General features: G+C 38.0%; 2 protein-coding genes across 3 annotated transcripts in view; one reads left to right on the forward strand and one right to left on the reverse strand.

Annotated features, from left to right (window-relative positions):
- The window catches only part of LOC109102015 (glutamate receptor 3-like), a 118,241-nt gene extending 104,652 nt beyond the window's left edge, over window positions 1–13,589 (forward strand). Inside the window, 5 exon segments of the mRNA XM_042737827.1 lie at window positions 3,332–3,579; window positions 4,391–4,412; window positions 4,414–4,506; window positions 10,621–10,868; window positions 12,134–13,589. Of these exon segments, the coding sequence (XP_042593761.1) occupies window positions 3,332–3,579; window positions 4,391–4,412; window positions 4,414–4,506; window positions 10,621–10,866 (609 nt within the window). The 3' untranslated portion in view covers window positions 10,867–10,868; window positions 12,134–13,589.
- A 1,380-nt stretch (window positions 13,590–14,969) lies between these two features.
- LOC109050556 (THO complex subunit 2-like) overlaps window positions 14,970–19,406 on the reverse strand; it is a 71,235-nt gene continuing 66,798 nt past the window's right edge. For both annotated transcript variants that reach the window (XM_042737826.1, XM_042737825.1), the window contains exons 34-39: window positions 17,142–17,270; window positions 16,929–16,995; window positions 16,621–16,748; window positions 16,056–16,126; window positions 15,879–15,921; window positions 14,970–15,712 (exon numbers count right to left, since the gene is read on the reverse strand). In XM_042737826.1, coding sequence (XP_042593760.1) covers window positions 15,897–15,921; window positions 16,056–16,126; window positions 16,621–16,748; window positions 16,929–16,995; window positions 17,142–17,270 — 420 coding nt within the window. In that variant the 3' untranslated portion in view covers window positions 14,970–15,712; window positions 15,879–15,896. The remainder of the gene's footprint in view (window positions 15,713–15,878; window positions 15,922–16,055; window positions 16,127–16,620; window positions 16,749–16,928; window positions 16,996–17,141; window positions 17,271–19,406) is intronic.

The raw sequence follows: 19,406 nt of genomic DNA on the forward strand, positions 1-19,406 counted from the left end.
ATGTTATTGGAGTTCCCGGCTATGACCTGAATTTGATTCATGTTTCTTCTGAATGCTTTAGATATACTAAATTTCAAATAATCTGTTTTGTACAGAACTAATACAAATAACTGAAGATGCTTGCTTACAAATTAGTGTCCCTTATGGTATATGAAATAAGCAGCATGAAAGTTTACCAAAATGTCTGTAAATTTGAACGTCCCATAAGTGTGACAGCCAAGATATGTCATAATTTGGATCTTTTATACCCTTTTCTAAAATTGTAGTGTTGAACGCATTCGTCAGCCATGCAACCCTGTGACATGAGTTGATATAAGATATATATTCTAATTCTGCTGTCCATTGCATTTTTCCCCCCAGAAAAAAAAGGTTTCTACTTTAGCTCCAGAACATCCCATAAGAGTTCAGTGATTATACCTAATGATGAAAAATGCCATCTTATTCTTTATTATATATTGTAGATGTGTGTTTGGGGGAATATGGGAATATCATGAGGGAATAAGCATGCAATATACAGTGCAGCAGTAAAAACAGCCTCATGTTCTTCAGCTGGTATATGATCACACACAACAATCACTTGATATAATGACTCCCGTGATAATTTTACACATCCCCAATCACATCTGACAGTTACCAACAGATACAACACGGCTGAAAGCCTCCTTTGACTTCATTCAAACATAAACCAGCCCAGATGTAAGAAATGCCACTGGACAATTTTCTTTCAGCTGCCAGGTTTAATTCTCCATTCACCAGATGTGTGTTTCCTCCTGTCTGAACACAAGTGCTTTCTGAATAACAGCCCTGCCATAAACTTCTTTGGTTCTTTGGTGATTTTTAAGGCTCTATTATTGTGTCATTTAGCGACAGTCCTATAAAGTGTCCATCTGTTCCTCTTGGTGTTCTGGAAGCAAACTGCTGTGACTTTTTTGCTGATGCAGTTGACATATGCTGTCATTATTTATGTTACCCTTGATGCATTAAATAATTATGCAGTTTTTGCACCTTCAATTCAGCACTGACTAATTGAAACTCTACTACTTTAAAAACAGACACCTCTGTATGATTGCTACTAAACTACTTTTTTAAGTTATATTTTTGACTCTTTATGTCTTCATTGGATAGGATAGCCCAGAGATCAGGAAAGGGGGAATGGGTTCGGCAGCTGTATTGCATAGCAGAGCACTGACCAGGAGGTTTTTGGCTCCATCCTAAACTACTTATTTAAATATAACTGACAGTTTGTTTCAGAAAAAAAGAGTGGACTAGTAAGTGAGCATAATCAGTTATGGCTGGCAGAAAGTGTTAGTTAGTATAAATCAAATATAAAAGTAAACATATGTTTCTGTCAGCCTCAGGGAGACATTTGGTCAGTTTTAGATTCCATGAAGTTGTTCGCAATTTTATTTTTTTATTTTTTATTTATTTTTTTTATTTTTTTTGCTGTATGTAGGATAATGATACCCACTTGTTTTCACAGTAGTAAACTGTAGTCAAATACCCACTCATTAAACTTTGACAGCTGGGGCGCTAGCTAAAGACTGTCATTGCGACACAAGCCATTTTTAATACATTATCAAGCCATTTTAATAGGTTTAACATTACATTAACAGCTAGAAAAATATGCTAATTTGACTAGAAACGCCAGAGACTGGAAATATAAAACAGTATTCTGGTATGAGTCAGATGAGGCTTCGGTATACAGGAAGGGTGGATAGCATGCATTGTGAATGCAAAGTATTTTGGTTTTGCTTTTTCACATTCACACAATTGCAAATTTAATTTGTTATAGGTTAGCATACCAGACTAATGACAAACTTATACTGGTTCGCAGTTTATGGACCTACGAAACATCTTCCTGTTGCTGACAGACAGAAACTACTGAATGTGATCAACAATGTTGTGGGTAACGCATTACAATTAACACGAGCTACATAATCAGATTTTTTTTAAGTAACTAGTAAAGTAACACATTACTTATAAATTTACAAAATAAATATGTGTTACCTTTTCAAAGAAGTAACACAGGTTACTTTGTTTTCCCACTTTTTCACTGACACCTCTCCTGTCCCCAATGTATTAATTTCACTTTTGGTGTGAAAGGGCCTTTACAGTTGCCAAAAAATATAACTTTGGGGTTTATTGTTAAAAATAAATAAGCAAACCCAGCCCAGGTGACAAAACTTTTGAGTAACAAGTTTTTTTTTTTTTATTATTATTATTAAATAGTGCAATATCATAATGTATTACTTTTAAGAGTAGTGCATGATGCTTGTCTTATCCATGAGGATGAGCAACCCTGGTGATTAAAGCATTGAACAGTGGTAGAATTAATCTACTACTTGGTGTATTACATACTCTGCAGTCTTATTGTGAACTAAATACATGATGTATGTAATTCTGTATCATTTTGGTGTTTATTATATATCTTTAAAGCGGTCATCGGATGCTAAATTCACTTTTACAAGTAGTTTGAACTGAAATGTGTGTTGGCAGTGTGTGTACACAACCACCCTATAATGATAAAAATCCAACCAGTGTTTTTCTTTTTTTTTATCTCGTTAAATCATTTACCCTTTCTCAAACCAAGCTGCACATAGACAGGCCCCTCCCATGATAGTTTGATTGACAGTAGCGTTTCAGCACAGACTACAATCCCTTATTAACATACATCAGCCCCCATTGACTCACATCACTAAGCAAATGTATAAAATAACGACCACAAATAGACAAAAATGTCCCCTAATCGAATGAAAAAATTAAAAGTCGTAAGTAATGATGAACATAGCAGTCATCATTTACTCCTAACATCTGAAGACGCAGTGGATAACTTTTGTTTTTGAAGGGAATGTGCCCCCAATCTACATAAATGCGTCTATGTTCGCGGAAATCATTTGAGATCCAGCTTCACCTGCAGAAGAAGTGAATATAAGGTTTTTTAATGAATCTTTACAAATCGCCTTTACTAATAATTTGCTAATTAGAAAGTTTCACAATGAATGCAGTTAAAGTAAACAGTCCCTCAGAGAGCGGCTTGGAAGAGAGGGGCGTGGTCAGCAGAGCTCATTAACATTTAAAGTAAAATGCTGCAAAACGGCTCGCTGTGAACAGAGCTGTTTTTGACAGGTGTTTTTTTACATTACCATTGAGAAATTTTAACCAAACTATGTTACAGACTTTTCATTAAGACCCTAAAGAATCATATTAGCCTGTGGAAAATGGGCATCAGATGACCCCTTTAAGTTACATAAGACGTGTAAATGAAATCTTTGTGCACTTCATGAATAACTATACACAGCCGTATTTCTGTTTTCTTGTCTCCTTTGCACAGCGTTCAAAAATAGCAGTGTACGAAAAAATGTGGTCGTACATGAAATCGGCCGAGCCCTCCGTCTTTGCCAAGACCACACCCGACGGGGTGGCACGGGTACGAAAGTCGAAGGGCAAATTTGCCTTTCTTCTCGAATCCACCATGAATGAATACATTGAGCAGAGGAAGCCCTGCGACACCATGAAAGTGGGCGGCAATCTGGACTCTAAGGGCTATGGCGTGGCGACCCCCAAAGGCTCAGCATTAAGGTGGGTGGAATAATATAACAATATTCTCCATGTTGTTATAGTATTCCACCTACCCTGATGTCCTGTGTTGTCATTTCCTCCTCCCCTCCCTCCCTCCCTCCCCCAATCCCCATATTTTGACAAAGAGGTAAAGGTATAATGCATTTTGAATGTTATTTGATTCACAATGATGCTTCTGATCAGTTCTTTCTTCTTTAAATGTTTGTCTTCTTTTCCAGATTTGTATCATTTCGAGACTTATCAGTGGCTAATTTAAGCAATCATTTCACATTTGTGTGTGTGTGTGTGTGTGTGTGTGTGTGTGTGTGTGTGTGTGAGTGTGTCTGCGTCCCTTCCCGTCTCTCTGCTGTCTTTTTTGTCCTTCGATCTTTCTCTCGCTGTCTCGTGTGACTGTCCTTCCTGACTGTCGTGTTGTCACTTTTAATTTAACAGTTCAACGGTTTTTCAATTTAGCTTGTGAAAGCTGCGCTGTCACTTGTGACGAATGTTAATTGCATGATGTTTGTTGTTGTTACTTTTCTTCTCAATGACAATGTCCCCATCCCGCACACTTCAGTTTGAAACAGCGTAACCCTCCATGCCACCTTGAATATTTAACACTTTCTTTGCTCTGAGCGTCTCTTACCTTTATATTCGTGAAATTCTTAACCAAATTGTGCTCTTTCAACCATTCTGATTACTGCTATAATTGACTCTCAGTAGTAGTAGCTCACCGTATTAAGTAACGTTACCATTACTACTACTATGCTAATGCAGTAGATTGCTCACAGACCTGTGCATTTTCTTACAAGTTATGTTTTATTGTTTCAAGAAATGCTGTTAACCTGGCAGTTTTTAAAACTGAATGAGCAAGGCCTGTTGGACAAATTGAAAAACAAATGGTGGTACGACAAGGGAGAGTGCGGCAGCGGGGGAGGTGACTCCAAGGTCAGCCTCAATGTCACCGAAATCGGGTACCATAGTGCAGAGTAATCGGCAAGCCTGTTATCCCTGAACTGAGCCAAAAAAAACAACCAACAAAAAAAATCATGCATCCTTTCAGTGACCCCACTTTATCTGAGAGCTAAACCAGAACCCTGACTTGGCTAACGGAGGAGAGAAAATGACCAGTATGATTTTGTCCTACTGAGGAGAAGTATTAATTATTTATTTATTTATTTTACACACTTCACTTTAGTTTAGCGTTCACGCACAGATGTTAGCGATGCTGTTTGGTTAGCAGCTGGAGCTACGTTAGTTCATTAGCGATATTAGCGCTTAGACTGGTGAACTGTTCGTGTTTTAGGAATCAGAGAAAACATCCGCCTGGCAGACAGTAAAGAGAGACTCGAGATTGCCTTCTCGCTTTGCTTCTGCTAGGCAGTTGTCCACGGACGGTCACCTAGTCTTCCTAGTTAGTTTTCTTTTCCTCAGATAGAATAGCAACAACTTTTCACAATTTATTCCAGAAGTTAAAGTAGAAGCGTGTGAAGTCCTGCCAATCAGAGCAATGTTTTAAGTGTTACACTACTTTAGGAGAAGTATGAGAGGACAAATCATTGTAACATCCAAAAACTTTAATGTCCGACAGGACTAATAACTGGGACTGGTAAAACACTCACACAAACTCTGATCTGAAGCTTGAGTGGCTAAGAATAGCGCACATACATGAGCATTCCCATCTCCACACCAGTCTGAGCACAGGATCAGAAATCCTTTACTTCATTTGATCCTGGCTATTTGTCCTCCCTTCTCGAGGCCGATGTTAACCCACACAGCAGGGCATATGTGGGACGTGTTGGGCCCAGTCCAGCCCTGATTTTGTACTCATGTGGAAGTGAAGATTAACTGATCCTTAGACTTTCCAGGTCAATTCACATCATACAGAAGGACAAAATCACTTTTATATGGAACGGTTCTTGTTGTTTGTTTTGAGAATAATAGTCAAAATGGGGACACACATGATCAGGCTAAAAGTGCTTTTTCATGTGTGTCCCAGACTTAAAAGTGTACAGCGTTAAAAGCCTCATTTTCAGGACCTTAGTAGAGCACGGATGTAGTTTATATAATAAATCCAATATAGAGCATCCATTTTCTCGACATGTGAAAGGATTTATGAAACCACTAAAAGCATTTCAATTTAACTGAAATTTCTTGCACTCCACCATAATACTTCAGTCTACATTTGCATAACATTTAGGATTGTAAATGCTAGCTTTTTCTCCACTTAAAATATACTAGATTTTGTTAGTGCTAGAATAGGATGTTTAATCTCATTTTTGGGGAATTGGGGGAGATTTTTCATTTGATTTAAAGTCAACATGAAATGGCATTCCGTAATGTGACATTTCTGGGTGAAATTTTGTTAGGATTGTTGTTGGATGATCGATTAGAAAACATTTATGGAAGGTACAGGATTTGCAATTTTTGCTGTTATAGTTTTTGTGAATTAACTAGCATTAGATTACTGCACTGACTTATGCATACTAATATTTCACCCGGAACAGAAAAGACAACCCAGGCTTATTGAAAAAAACATGCTTCCAAAAATGTACCTACTGTATGCATACAATTCACTGCGGTTTCCAGCTGAAATGAACACTAGCAATAAAACAACATCTTTTATTCATGTACAATACTAAGTTATTACATCAAAGAAAAGAAAAGTGCATAAGTCATAAACTAATTCAGTATTAGTTAGACTATTGGTTAGGTTTAGGTTCAGGTTTAGTATAGGTGCTTCATTAATCATAAACGTGATAGAACTTTAACCTTTAAGTGCCATTCAGCAGACATTTAATTTCTGGTACATAGATCAGCCGTAGTTTTTGTAAAACATTGCCAGACTCATGCTAATCTGTTTTGCATAAAACTGAACATGTTATAAAGTGTTATTTTTCCAATGAGCCTGGGTTTGAAAAAGGCATAGAAATGCCCACATAGCTAGTATAGCCTTGGTGACATCAATCAAAAGCAAAAACTGTTTCTGAGTCATTATATTTTGATCAAAGATTAACTTTTTTTTTAGAATACCATGCACTAATGAACCACAACTGTGTATTCAGCCAGAACATAAGGCCAATTCTGATTTCATGTTGACTTTAATTGTCTTTTTTTCCCCCCACAGTTTCCTATTTCCTGAAAATGGGGCCTCTCTAATAACATCTGTACTAGTTGTTAGGGAGCAGGGTTTTCAGGACAAACAAAAGCATTGTGCCCCCTGCCTGTGGATGAAGGTGAAAGGTTATGTGAGCTTTCATAATCACCTTCTTTGTTCCAGCTCTCTGTTTTTGCAGTTTGCAGTGATTTGAAGCCCCCATTAGTCGACACGCAGTGGATGGGCTAGCTCTAATGATCTAATGCAGCGAGGACCCAGCCGCACAGCCAGCTGTGGAAAAACACAACAAAAGGAGAGAAAAACAGGAGAGAAATCCACATTAAGCCACCTTGCAACAAACAGACATCATGAGTCACACAACCCGTTCTCCTCTCGGCCCCTGGCAGCCTGCTGCCATCCTCGCTGCTGATAGGTTTCCCACTCCAGTCGCTCCAAACGCTCCGAGGATAATTACATTGTTAATCAATGTCTCTCCCCAAGCTAAAAGAAATGTTAGGACCACATAGCTAAATCAGCAGCAGCCATGAGAAATGTAAAGAACATTTAAGCGACTAATTATGTCTAGACGAGTGATGGCACGGCTTTCTATTGTAGTAAAAACAGAACAAAATTCAATTTTAGAGGTTTACATTACATTTGAGAAAAATGGCGTTCTCTAGCAACAGACTTAAAGTCAACATGGAATGATAATCACAACCCATTTGGCTTGCAATGAATGTGATATTCTTCAAGAAAAAAAAAAGTGGAACTTTATTTCTGTTAACAAGAACTGATTGCATAGCAGTTGTTAGTAAATTTCACCAGTAATTACAAGGAAACAGCAGTCAGCAGTGTAATTTTGAAGTAAATAGACGAATATATACTGCTTCTCAGAAAATTAGAATGTTGTGGAAAAGTTCATTTATTTCAGTAATTCAGCTCAAATTGTGAAACTGAAGTAGTTTAAGTCTTTGGTTCTATTTATTGTGATGATTTTGGCTCACATTTTACAAAAACCCACCAATTCACTATCTCAACAAATTAGAATACTTCATAAGACCAATAAAAAATCATTTTAAGTGAACTGTTGGCCTTCTGGAAACTATGTTAATTTACTGTACATGTACTCAATACTTGGTAAGGGATCCTTTTGCTTTAATTACTGCCTCAATTCGGCGTGGCATGGAGGTGATCAGTTTGTGGCACTGCTGAGGTGGTATGGAAGCCAACTGTAGCCAAATTCCTTGACACGTCTGTGTGTGGTGGCTCTTGATGCCTTGACCCCAGCCTCAGTCCATTCCTTGTGAAGTTTACTCAAATTCTTGAATCAATTTTGCTTGACGATCCTCATAAGGCTGCGGTTGGTTGTGCATCTTTTTCTTCCACACTTTTTCCTTCCACTCAACTTTCTGTTAACATGCTTGGATACAGCACTCTGTGAACAGCCAGCTTCTTTGCCAATGAATGTTTGTGTCTTACCCTCCTTGTGAAGGGTGTCAATGATTGTTTTCTGGACAACTGTCTTCCCCATGATTGTGTAGTCTAGTGAACCAAACTGAGAGACCATTTTGAAGGCTCAGGAAACCTTTGCAGGTGTTTTGAGTTGATTAGCTGATTGGCATGTCACCATATTCTAATTTGTTGAGATAGTGAATTGGTGGGTTTTTGTTAAATGTGAGCCAAAATCATATATATATTATATATTATATTAAAATCATATATATATATATATATATATATATATATATATATATATATATATATATATATATATTCTTTTTTATTTATTTTTTTCCTGAAACTACAATCATCTTTATTTATTTTGCAGTGAAGGACACAAGACATACAGAGGCTGAGCTTTGATGCTTTGATGATGAAAGATTACAAAGGCAAATATATTTTTCTTTGGAGTATTTTGCTATATAGCTTCTTTTGGAGAGTCTTGAGCAATAAGGCATGAATGTATATTATGAAAATATATTGATTTCATGTTGACTTTAATGAATAACATTGCGTTAACTGTATATAATTGAAGAGTATTACCCAAAATGGCCACCACGTCAATCATTGATCACAAGTAGATCACAGCATAGTCACTGTTTCATTAGCCGCTAATGCTAACGTCATTTACAGTACCCGCAGCTACCGATTAGCGACACTAGCCTTTGGCGTAGCGCGACTAGGCACCGGTTCAGTTAACTCCAGGACCCAGGTAACACAGTGTTTTACTTTGCAAATGCTTTGACTCATCTGTGTACGGTCTTGTTTCTGTGTGTTTGCCTGTATGGTTTCTTTGTACTCTCCGCCTGAGTCCTAACACCAGCTCTCCTCAGCCTGAGCAAAATACTACTGGTAATTTTCATTGGTCTGTCAGTCAGTCGAGGGTTCCAGTGGAGATCCACATTCTCAGATGCTCAAATTAACCAAGATGCTTCTCTGCTTTTATAGCCACGCAGAAACCTGCCCGTTCTTCTCTTAACAGTGTATGCCGATTACTCAAAGCGATACGGGTAGGTCCTGGCACACTAGCTTAGCCCTGGTGAATGGAAGGTACTAGTCAGAATGCCTGCCACATGTGTGTTAATAATGGCCAGGAGCCCTGCTTTATCGCTTTGTAAAGTATGAAGTAGTTAAGACTTGAATAACATAAAATAACATAATATAATGTTATTTATGTTATTTCCCACGTGAAACTCCTGTAAACCTTGCAGTATTGAAACTCAGTGAACAAGGCATCTTAGCCAAGCTGAAAAACAAATGGTGGTACGATAAGGGTGAATGTGGAACCAAGGACTCGGGAAGTAAGGTCAGTCGCTGCAGGTCTTTCGTACTGATTCCAAAGTGCATTTTGACATATTGTTCATATGCAAGGAACAGACCAATTGTCAATATCTTGATTTAACTCATGTATTATAGTAGAATTAATGACTTGCGGCCACACCAATAAGGACACGTGGCCTAGAGTTTTGCACGATTCCCCATCATTTGCTAATGCTCAGCTAAGGGGTACTTATGAGACATATCTTTCTGTTGTTGTTTATTCTAGTAGTTCTTCCAATGAATGCCCTCAAATAAAGCCGTAATGATAAATCGAATGGGGAATTAGTTAAACGTGCAAATTGATCAAGGGATTAGATTCTTATTTGTATACCAATTGTCTTTCTTGCTTATTTTCACTTGACTCAATAACCATTATGCTGCAGTTCTTACTCACCAAACTTCCAATTTAAAATTTGATGTATTAGTGTTGTTACTTATTTGTCTCTGACGCAAGAAAAAGGCCCGTTCATTTATCGAACCTCCTGTGGCGTTAACCGCGAAAGTCATTTCTCATCCGTTTCAGCGCAAGTTTCATTAGATGAGCAGAGGTTGACTAATCTTGTTTATAACGCAAAGGCGATGGTTAATTTGTAGCAATAGACAGCGCTGAAGAGTAAAAATGCAGCAGTTAAACGGCGGCTGTGTAAAACGAGCTCCATAAGCGGCAAATAGTGTAATACTAATGGACAAATTTTTAATGGACAAGTTTGGGGGGTAAACTGCAGCAGAATGGTTCTTAAATTCAGTACTCTGGTGTAGAAAATATGTCAAAATATGAATTTGAAGGTTAAAGGATAGAAAGGCAGTAAGGTTATTAAGTTAGAGGTCTGACCTGTACGTAACTGACCAGCTTCCTCAGATACATGAAGAAGCCAATGAGAAGATCAGGTTAGAGAAACCATCTACATTCACCAGTTATGGTCCTAATTGACTCATTTGTCTTTAAATGACATTGAGCTAGAACTTTAGACATAGATGGATATTTTCTCTCCATTGGAATCTAGATTCCTCTGCTAGCAGTAGAAATGTCATTTATAGCCAGTAGTCTTGCTTGATAGAACATGTGAGGAGTTGTACAGGATAGTGTGTTTTGTGTCAGGACTGCCACTGCAAGATATACTAACTATGTCCCTCGCTTCTCTTAGGACAAGACAAGTGCACTGAGCCTGAGCAATGTTGCTGGTGTCTTCTATATTCTGGTTGGTGGACTAGGGCTGGCCATGATGGTGGCTTTGATAGAGTTCTGTTACAAATCACGTGCAGAAGCCAAACGGTTGAAACTCGAAAAGAACGCCCAAAACTATAAGCCAGCCCCTCCAGCCAACACCCAAAACTTTGCCACGTACCGAGAAGGCTACAACGTGTACGGAACAGAGAGCGTTAAGATCTAACGGTAATGCCTCTACAGTGACTCTGTGCATGTGTGTGTGTGTGTGTCAAAGCCAGAGATTGTGCTTGTCATTAAATCCAGATAATCGAATCAATGGAGAAGTGCAGCAGCGTTCCGGCTGAATTTTTTTTTCTTTTTTTTTTTTTTTAAACGCTGGCTTGTTTTCAAACGGTTGCATCAGTCAAGACTGTGCTACGAAACACATTCTGTTAATATTTGTACTCTGGCAAAAAATTGTCTGAGATATCCATGTACTACATGTGTATCATTTGGCCCTGAGAAAATATTTGGGAAAAACCAAACCAATTCAGCAGAAATGGGACAGAAACAGACCCGTTATTATTGTCATCTAAAGTATTGAATTATTTCAAATAAGAGCATATTTGGACACTTTTTTTCTTCACATTCATCTCTGTGAAACAAATCTTGGTCATATTTCACTCTGAAACCAAGAGAAAGAAAAATTGTATTCGGAACGCAAAGCTTATTTCAGAGATACTAATATGTTTTGCATTGTGGCATTATTTTCAGAAGCACTTGAATTCATCCTGTTCAGACAAAATGATTGTTTTTGTTTTATTCATAAATCCAGGATTAGAAATGCTTAAAATAAATGTGTATACCATACTAGTCAATGTCTCTTATGCTTACATTTATTTGATCAAAAATACAGAAGAAGAAAAAAGTTGATATATTACAATATAACTATTTTTTTTTTTGAACGCATATTAAAATGGCATTTATTCCTGTTATCACTTTTGAAAACAGTTGTACTTTTTAGAAACCATTATAAATTTTTTCTTTGATGAATAGAAAGTTCAAAAGAACAGCATTTATGGAAGTCATTATTGTCATTATTGAGTGTATCTTTGCTGAATAAAAGTATTTCTTAAAAAAAAAGAATTTAGAACATAATTGTATACTTTAATATTTTCACCTCAAAGTAATGACAATTGGGTGAGGTGCTTTCTTCTGTTTCTTCCATTTTTTCTATGCACAACATGTCTTTAGATTTTGGTGTGAAATATGATCAGGATGTGTTCTTGGCAGAATTCTGTGTTGTAATATATCAAATAAATACATTATATATTTTTCACTTACATTATTGCTGAATGTTCCTCTAAACATGTTGCATTAAAAATGTTTAATGATTTATCACAGCAGCTGAACAGATCAGAGGATAGATGATAACACAAGGTAGAAACAAACACTATTCTCCCACCGCACGATACTCTCTGATGTGTGCGTGTGTGTGTGTGTGTTTGCAGAGCGGCAGTCTGGCAGCGTGGTGTGACACCTCACAGAGACGGCTGGATCTTCAGCAGGGGTCGCCCACTCTCTCCATACACATCATCTCCAGCCGACACAGCACGCTCACACAAGACCACGGCCCGCACGGACCGCCGCAAGAATTGGAATCGATTTCTTCAGTGCCTTATGGAATATTCAGAGTATCACACTGATGCAAACTCACGGCAGAAGCATCGCATCGCTCCAATCACACAAACCCACAGAATGCCATCATCATCATCACCACCATCATCATCATATCTGTGAAATAAAAACTCCATGGACAGCAAGAAATAAAGCCATCACTTGCGATCTTAGCACACCGAATGAGCCGATCTGACTCGAGACGTCTTCTCTGGACTTTGTGGGACCCGGTGGTCGAGCAAACGCTTGTAATACTGTAAATTTGCTTTTCACACTCGTTCAATCGGTGTATTCATTTATCAGATTATGGATCGTTTCAATTCCAGATCAGGATCTTGTCAGTATATCGTGTGCTTTTCTTTTGTCTGATCTATATTTCTCAGAAGTTCAGAAGCTATAAACCCCATTCGACCTTCAATAATGGTGTTTCACGTCTCACACGTGAGCTTCAGAAAACCAAAAATCGCCACATGATTTAATTCATTCGCACACACACACACACACACACAGACACGAACTCCCAAGATCTTGTAGTTATCACAGCATACTGTATAAGAAACTGAAGCTATAAATCGGATCACATTAATGTAGATAAACCGCAACTCACAAAAGGACATGGCTTTTACGATGTAGTATTTGATTACCTCACGGTTTTCCGAATATAATTCGCACATGAAATCGAGCTTTGAGATTTAGTTTTATTTGACAAGCATTATTAGTGTTTGGTGAATTATTTAGCAAACGAGACTAGGATTAATAACACTTACAATAGATTTATAAAAGGAGCTAATGGGAAGCTAGCACATTTACATTTGCTGTGACATTTTTGTGTTGGAGAGAAGGAAAACAAACTGTGACTCCATGGGACTGAGGGTCTGGCCCATCCCGTGACCATGGACAGATAGTTTTATAACGAAAAGCTTTTAAAAGACTACAAACGTGGAAAACAAATCTGTACATTTCTAGTGAAGGATTCCCAAGCGAGTGACTGAATTCCCAAATTTTCTATCTGCATGCGAAAACTTGTGATTGCCAAGTAAAGCCCTGCGACTTCCATTAGATTCTAGAGGGTTGGTAGAAAGTGGGTTTCAGCTTTCATATCTTGACCTGTTCCTGACCTGTAAAACTGCACTTCAGCCCAGAGGACGTGACCGGGCGGCAGGCTGATGTAAGACATGCATGCGTGGCTGTCGTTCCCCGAGCCCCGATAGTGAGGCCTTGTACAAAGAATTTTAATACATTTTGTAAATAAAAAACAAACAAAACAAAAAAAGAAAACTCTGTATGGAAGCATGTGTGGGGGCTTTTTTTAATGCACACTATCATTCTGTGATCCTCAAAACACTGATGCATTAGTGCTGAGATGACCTGGAATACAAAGAAAGCATCCGCTTTTTAAAGAATGACACTCTGTACCTACACAAAACTTTCTACAGTCCTGATAAAGTCAAAAGAGGAGCGTCACCTTTGGGAAAACGTTGTAATATATTGATAAATGGAGTCAACACCACATGTACAAACTGAGAAAACAGAATCAGATTTACTGTTTTCTCCATGAAGGAAATGTAATATGTTGTTACAAGAAAATGTCTTTTGGTTATTTAATTAAACCCACTTTTTTTTTTTTTTTTTGGAATGAATTAAAAATTCCGCAGTCAGATCAAAGTCAACAAGAAGAGCCTTTGCCATCTCTAATGTATTAAAACAAGCTAATTTCATGTTGGATAATAGTTTAGATAATAGAGCGTAATAATGACAATCTTCATAATTGACCTGGAAAAGAGTTTGAACTCACTATTAAATCCAGTGGCCTTTAGCAGCAACTGCACTCAGAACAGCACAGCCTCACCTTAGTTTCTTAAAAAGACATTTTTTTGCTATTTGAAATTGTGTACTGTGAGTATATTCACTATAAAATGTATAAGATAATACGGATATTTAATTTGAACAAAATTGACCTGATCTCTTTAAAATATTTCCATATACATTTAGACAATTAAGCAACGCTTTATTTCAGAATCAGCATTTAATATTAGGGACTTCAAGTACTACAGCTGATAGAACGCAATGGTGATCTACAGATATAGATTATATACAGATACAATGCCACATACCATAACATTAATTTACTATGGTAAACAAGGACACCTTAAAATGAAGAGTTACCTTCTCAACGCTGGTCATAATCATGCACGGACTACTTCAGATCCACCTGACAATTATATGGAACAGCAGATTACATATAACTACTCTACATAAATGCCAATATCATTAATTCTAAATTTGAACTTTAATGTCACCAAATAACTTAATTTGAGTTTTAAATGCTCCAAAAGCTCTAGCATCATCAGGTGCAACCAGCTTTATATTTTGTAAATGCCACAATAGCATGCAGAGATTTTGAAGTGTGACCCGTGTCCAAATACTTTTTAAGTTTTCTGTGCATGTCGATCTGATAAATTTGTCTTATGCATCTGATAAAATATTTCCTCGGTCAACATGAAGTGCTCAGAGAAGCACTGATATCTATCTTCACCAGTGTTAACTTAAGAGGAACTTTTGCAAAGTGGTGCAATAAATGCTTGTACCTGGTTATGCAAAATCCCAAAGCTTCCAATAAAAAAAAAAAAATTAAATAAATAATAAATAAAAAAAAAACAAGAGACGTGATACACTAAGAAAACTATTTTATTTAGAAAAAGCATACACTTTGTAGATTCTGCCAGATAAAAACTCCATGAAGCAATTTAGAAAGTCATGAATTGTTTCCTTTTTAGTCCACTTATTTACGGAGAAATCCAGATTGCCATTCTTTATACAAATCTTTTAAAAACGTGATTGAACACACTAAGGAAATACGGAGGAGTACATTTGAAATGAAAGTAACAGGAAATGTCTTATTACACTGAACCATTTTATTTCTGTATACATAATATACAAATTAGAGCATTTGTACGGCTTCAATCACCTAGTCTAAATAACACATGTGAATTAAAAAGGAAAAAAAAGGTAGTATTCAGGAAACCAGAGTTTTCTTACTATGTAAAGTAAAGAAACGAAGGAAAAGGAAAAGAAGGTAATAAGCGAGGTCATAAAAACACAAGCATTGGAGAGCGACACCAATTCAACCTGAATCTGTTTGTGATGCAAGCAGCACATTGTGCTAAATATTTAAAGGAAACAAACTTTCAGTCAAGTACTGAAAATATCACAATAAAAATGGCAGATTAAAATACAAGCGACAACATTTCTAGGCAAAACAGCAGAAGTTTGGATGCAAGAGTGCGAGGGAGTCCTCTTTCCAGACGGTGATAGGAGAAGGGAATTAAGACGCTGACATGGTTGAGAAAGCTGGGATGAAGAGTCCTGCAGCAGAAGAGGAGCCACCGCAGCCAGCGCCACACAGGAAACTTCTGCATTACCCAAAAGCACATTGCAAATCAATTACCCTCAATTTCCTCTAATTAAATGCTCTTTTTCAAATTCACTGACCCATTTCTCGAGTCTTAAGAAATGAGTAATAAGAAAAGAAAGGGTCCTCAAACGCTCTTAAAGCTCTTCCTCCGCATTAACGCTCACCTTGAGTGTCAGCATGCACTATCTGTGTTTTTCTGATTTATGGGTGATGAATGTTAAGGAAAAACTGTGTTGATTTGCTCCAGCAGTGAGTTTGTGTAAAGCTGATTTCTATACAAAGAGCATGACTTCTTTCCATCTCTACACACAGCCGTTGGTGTTTAAGGTGTCAAAGGATATTGTTTCTTCTCTTCTTTAGCGCCAGTGCTGTCTCTCTTCTTTTCGGATTTCTCTTTGTCGTGCCTGGATTCCTGAAACACAAGAGTAACGGTGAACGTGTGTATCGTATCACGCTTGATCTACACTTACGGTTTAATTGGTGCGTTGGGTGTGTTGAATACATTTTAATTGATGTGCAAAATGACAAACTGTAACAGTTTGCTATATTTAGAAAATACATACATTTACTTGATAAGTTTCAAACAAAAAGGATTTAAATAGAATATAACATGAATCTGTCCTTGAAATGAGTTACTTGTGAGCTGTTATTAATGCTGAGATTTTAAACATAAAAAAAAAGATATATTCGGGATATTAGAATACAATATGAACACAATAAGTACATTATACTATTATATTTATTTTTTTCAATGAATTAACTAAAAGAGACTATGACGTTCTGCTCTCAACATGTTTGATCACACATTTGAGATTCATGTCTAACACAAGTCAAGCTGAAGGCTGGGGGATTGTTCGTCATCTTAACCCAAGGTAAGAGTGACGCCGTAAGTTGTGGAGGGTTAACCTTTTTGCCTCCAGAGGTCTTCTCCGGTTTGGCCAGATCGCTCTTGTCCTTGGAGCGTTTGCTGCTGTCCTTGTCGTTGGAGTGTGGCGATCCGGAGGGGCTGGTGCTCTTGCTGTGTTTGGAGGAGCCTGTGTGAAGAGAGAGAGCGCAGTCATGTGAGGCAGATAACACGAGAGCCGCGCCGCCGCGGGGAGGGCTTTCTGATTGCCTCCGCCGCCGAGAAAGAGAGCTTTCTGCTTCGCTAGCTCGCCTCTCCCGCTCTCGGCAGCGGGCAAAACAAATTTAAAAGATAGGCATTATCGACTCACTCATTCCATTTTCATCTTTGCGGCGCTTGGCTTCCAGACTCATCTCGCGGTCGCTGTTTGAGTAGTCCTAGATGAAGCGCAGAGGGGAAACGGTGCGAATCAACATGACGCTCACTGGCTTGACTCTTCACCTTTCACCAGGCATTCAAGTGCTTCTCCCCATGCCCAAATTCTTTTCTAAACACTGAAAGTGTCAGGCACGCAGCCACTTACTCGTTTCCGGTCCTTCCGGTCTTCTTTCTTCTCCCTCTCTTTGGAACGGTCCCTGGATTTGTCAGACTCTTTCTTCTCGTCGTCCTTCTCTTTGCTCTTGGGCAGGACTGTGCTGTGGTTAGGATGGTGCTGAGGGTTGGATGGAGAGATAAGAGAGGGTTAATGCCTCACAGGAGGAGAGCAGCCCGCTGCCACTTCATTAGCATGCCCCATTAGAGTCGCACTCGCCTTCCCATGAGCCTTCACACCTCACAATGCTATCAGACACACCCACAGGAAGTCCAAGCACTCTATTAAAAGCTCAAGGCTCCTGCTGAACTTGTATATGCAGCGCTTCATGTGCCTCCCACCAGGGCTTCAACGCACCTCGAAACAAGCGTCAAACCTCCATGTGAACAGTGTTACAAAAGGGTGATTTTACTGGGTTGCTAGGCAGCAAGAGAAATGGAAGAAGGATCAGCCCAACTTTTGATTTTACACACTACACCAAGCTAACACTTGCCTTGTCCAAATACAGTCTTTGCACTTGACTACTTATATGACGTTATTTGGCCCAAGGGTTCAAGTGAGGATGAAGAACACAAGTGTGTGTCAGACTTTTCATTACCTGATGGGACACATTTATAGTGTTGTAAAAATGCAAATGTTTACATAGCTTTAGTTTTATTTGAATTATTTTGCATTTTAAAATCAACTTCTAAATGTCTGTTCAGTAGTCCCTATAACAGATGACACAATTTAATCTGTGATGCTCCTAATTAAGTGATGAAAAGCAGATGCGCCAATACAATAGTTGTTCTACCAAATTATATGTAATATCTAATTATAATATTAATATTTAACATACATTGGAAAGGTTTCCGTGACCTCTCTTGAGATCTCGGGAAAAAGTCTGATGATTTATTTCCAGAACATGATGCATGATGGGATACACTGTATTTGAGTTAGAGGCACTGCGCCTTGGTGTTTTTAAGACCTGGGACAGTCTTGCACACATTGGGTCTTGCACACACGCTCTCAAGTGGGTATTTGGACAAGGCAACTGTCTAGCATTCAGTGGCCACAGTTCAAAAGGTCAGAGGCCAAAGGGGTGAAAGGTGAAACTGGTACTTGACCTGTACATTAGGGCTGCTCGAGACTGCTAAAACAATGATTTTGCTCAAAAATATAAAAATGCTTATGGACTTTTGTTTATTGTTGCATGTCTATAGAAGTATAATCACAAATCAAGAGAACCTCGGCTTGCATGGATTGCTTGCAGATTAGTCACAGCAAACAGTGAAAACAGACTGACTGCTTTATACTTTTACTCGAGCAGAATATCTCAATAGAGATCGCTAAACTCCAGCATGGATGTTTGCCAGTGTTTTCACCTCATCCGTGCTTTTTTTCTTAATGTAGAGAGAGCAGTGCAGATGGTTGCCAGGTTGGGAAGATTAAATAAACCACTGGGCAGAAAATGTATCAATTTATGAAAACAGCTCTGATTGGGGAATTTAAACTCTTGAAATCTGGAAACTAAATCTTGCTTTTTGCCAATGTAAGAATACGCTTACGATGCCAAATTAAAAAGAAACATTTTCAGGATTAAAAAAAAAAAATATTGCATATATAATCAGTGATTATGCTTAGTAAAAAGAGATGCAGAAATCGTGATCATGATTACAATACAATTAATTGTGCAGCTCCTGTATGTAATGTGGCGTCAGAGTAAAGCTGCAGCACACTGGGAAACGCTGTTACGATTCATATGAAAAGCCCTTAAGGGTCGTGATTCACAAATCAACCAACAAATAGCTGACCTCTTCAAACAAGCACTGAGCAGTACTCTTATAAAACATCACAATGCCCCTCAAGAATGGAAAATCTTCAGAACGTGGACGAAACCTTTCTTTTGCAAATCAGAGACATTCTTTTGGAGAACAACATGTGGAAAGTGTTTAAATAACAAGAGAATGAAGCATGAGCGAGCAAAATAAACTGTGTTGACATTCATTCAACCTTAACTTCAATATCCCAGAAAGAAAATGACAAGATCGAATGTTAGCTACAGAGAAGCAGAGCAGTCGTTCTCATCCTCAACAATCTTCCAAAGAGGGGGTGACTTTACAAAAAGTATTTACATTGATAGATTAGTGTTAACACATTAAAATAACGAAATTTCAAATTAAGTTAATATGCTACATAATCATATTGCCTAAAAAAGTATGTGTTATATATTTAAGAAATAATAAATGTCTGTTGTAATAATCAATAGGTTAGTTA

Source organism: Cyprinus carpio, chromosome B14, assembly GCF_018340385.1.
Source record: "Cyprinus carpio isolate SPL01 chromosome B14, ASM1834038v1, whole genome shotgun sequence".
Classification (NCBI taxonomy): domain Eukaryota; kingdom Metazoa; phylum Chordata; class Actinopteri; order Cypriniformes; family Cyprinidae; genus Cyprinus; species Cyprinus carpio.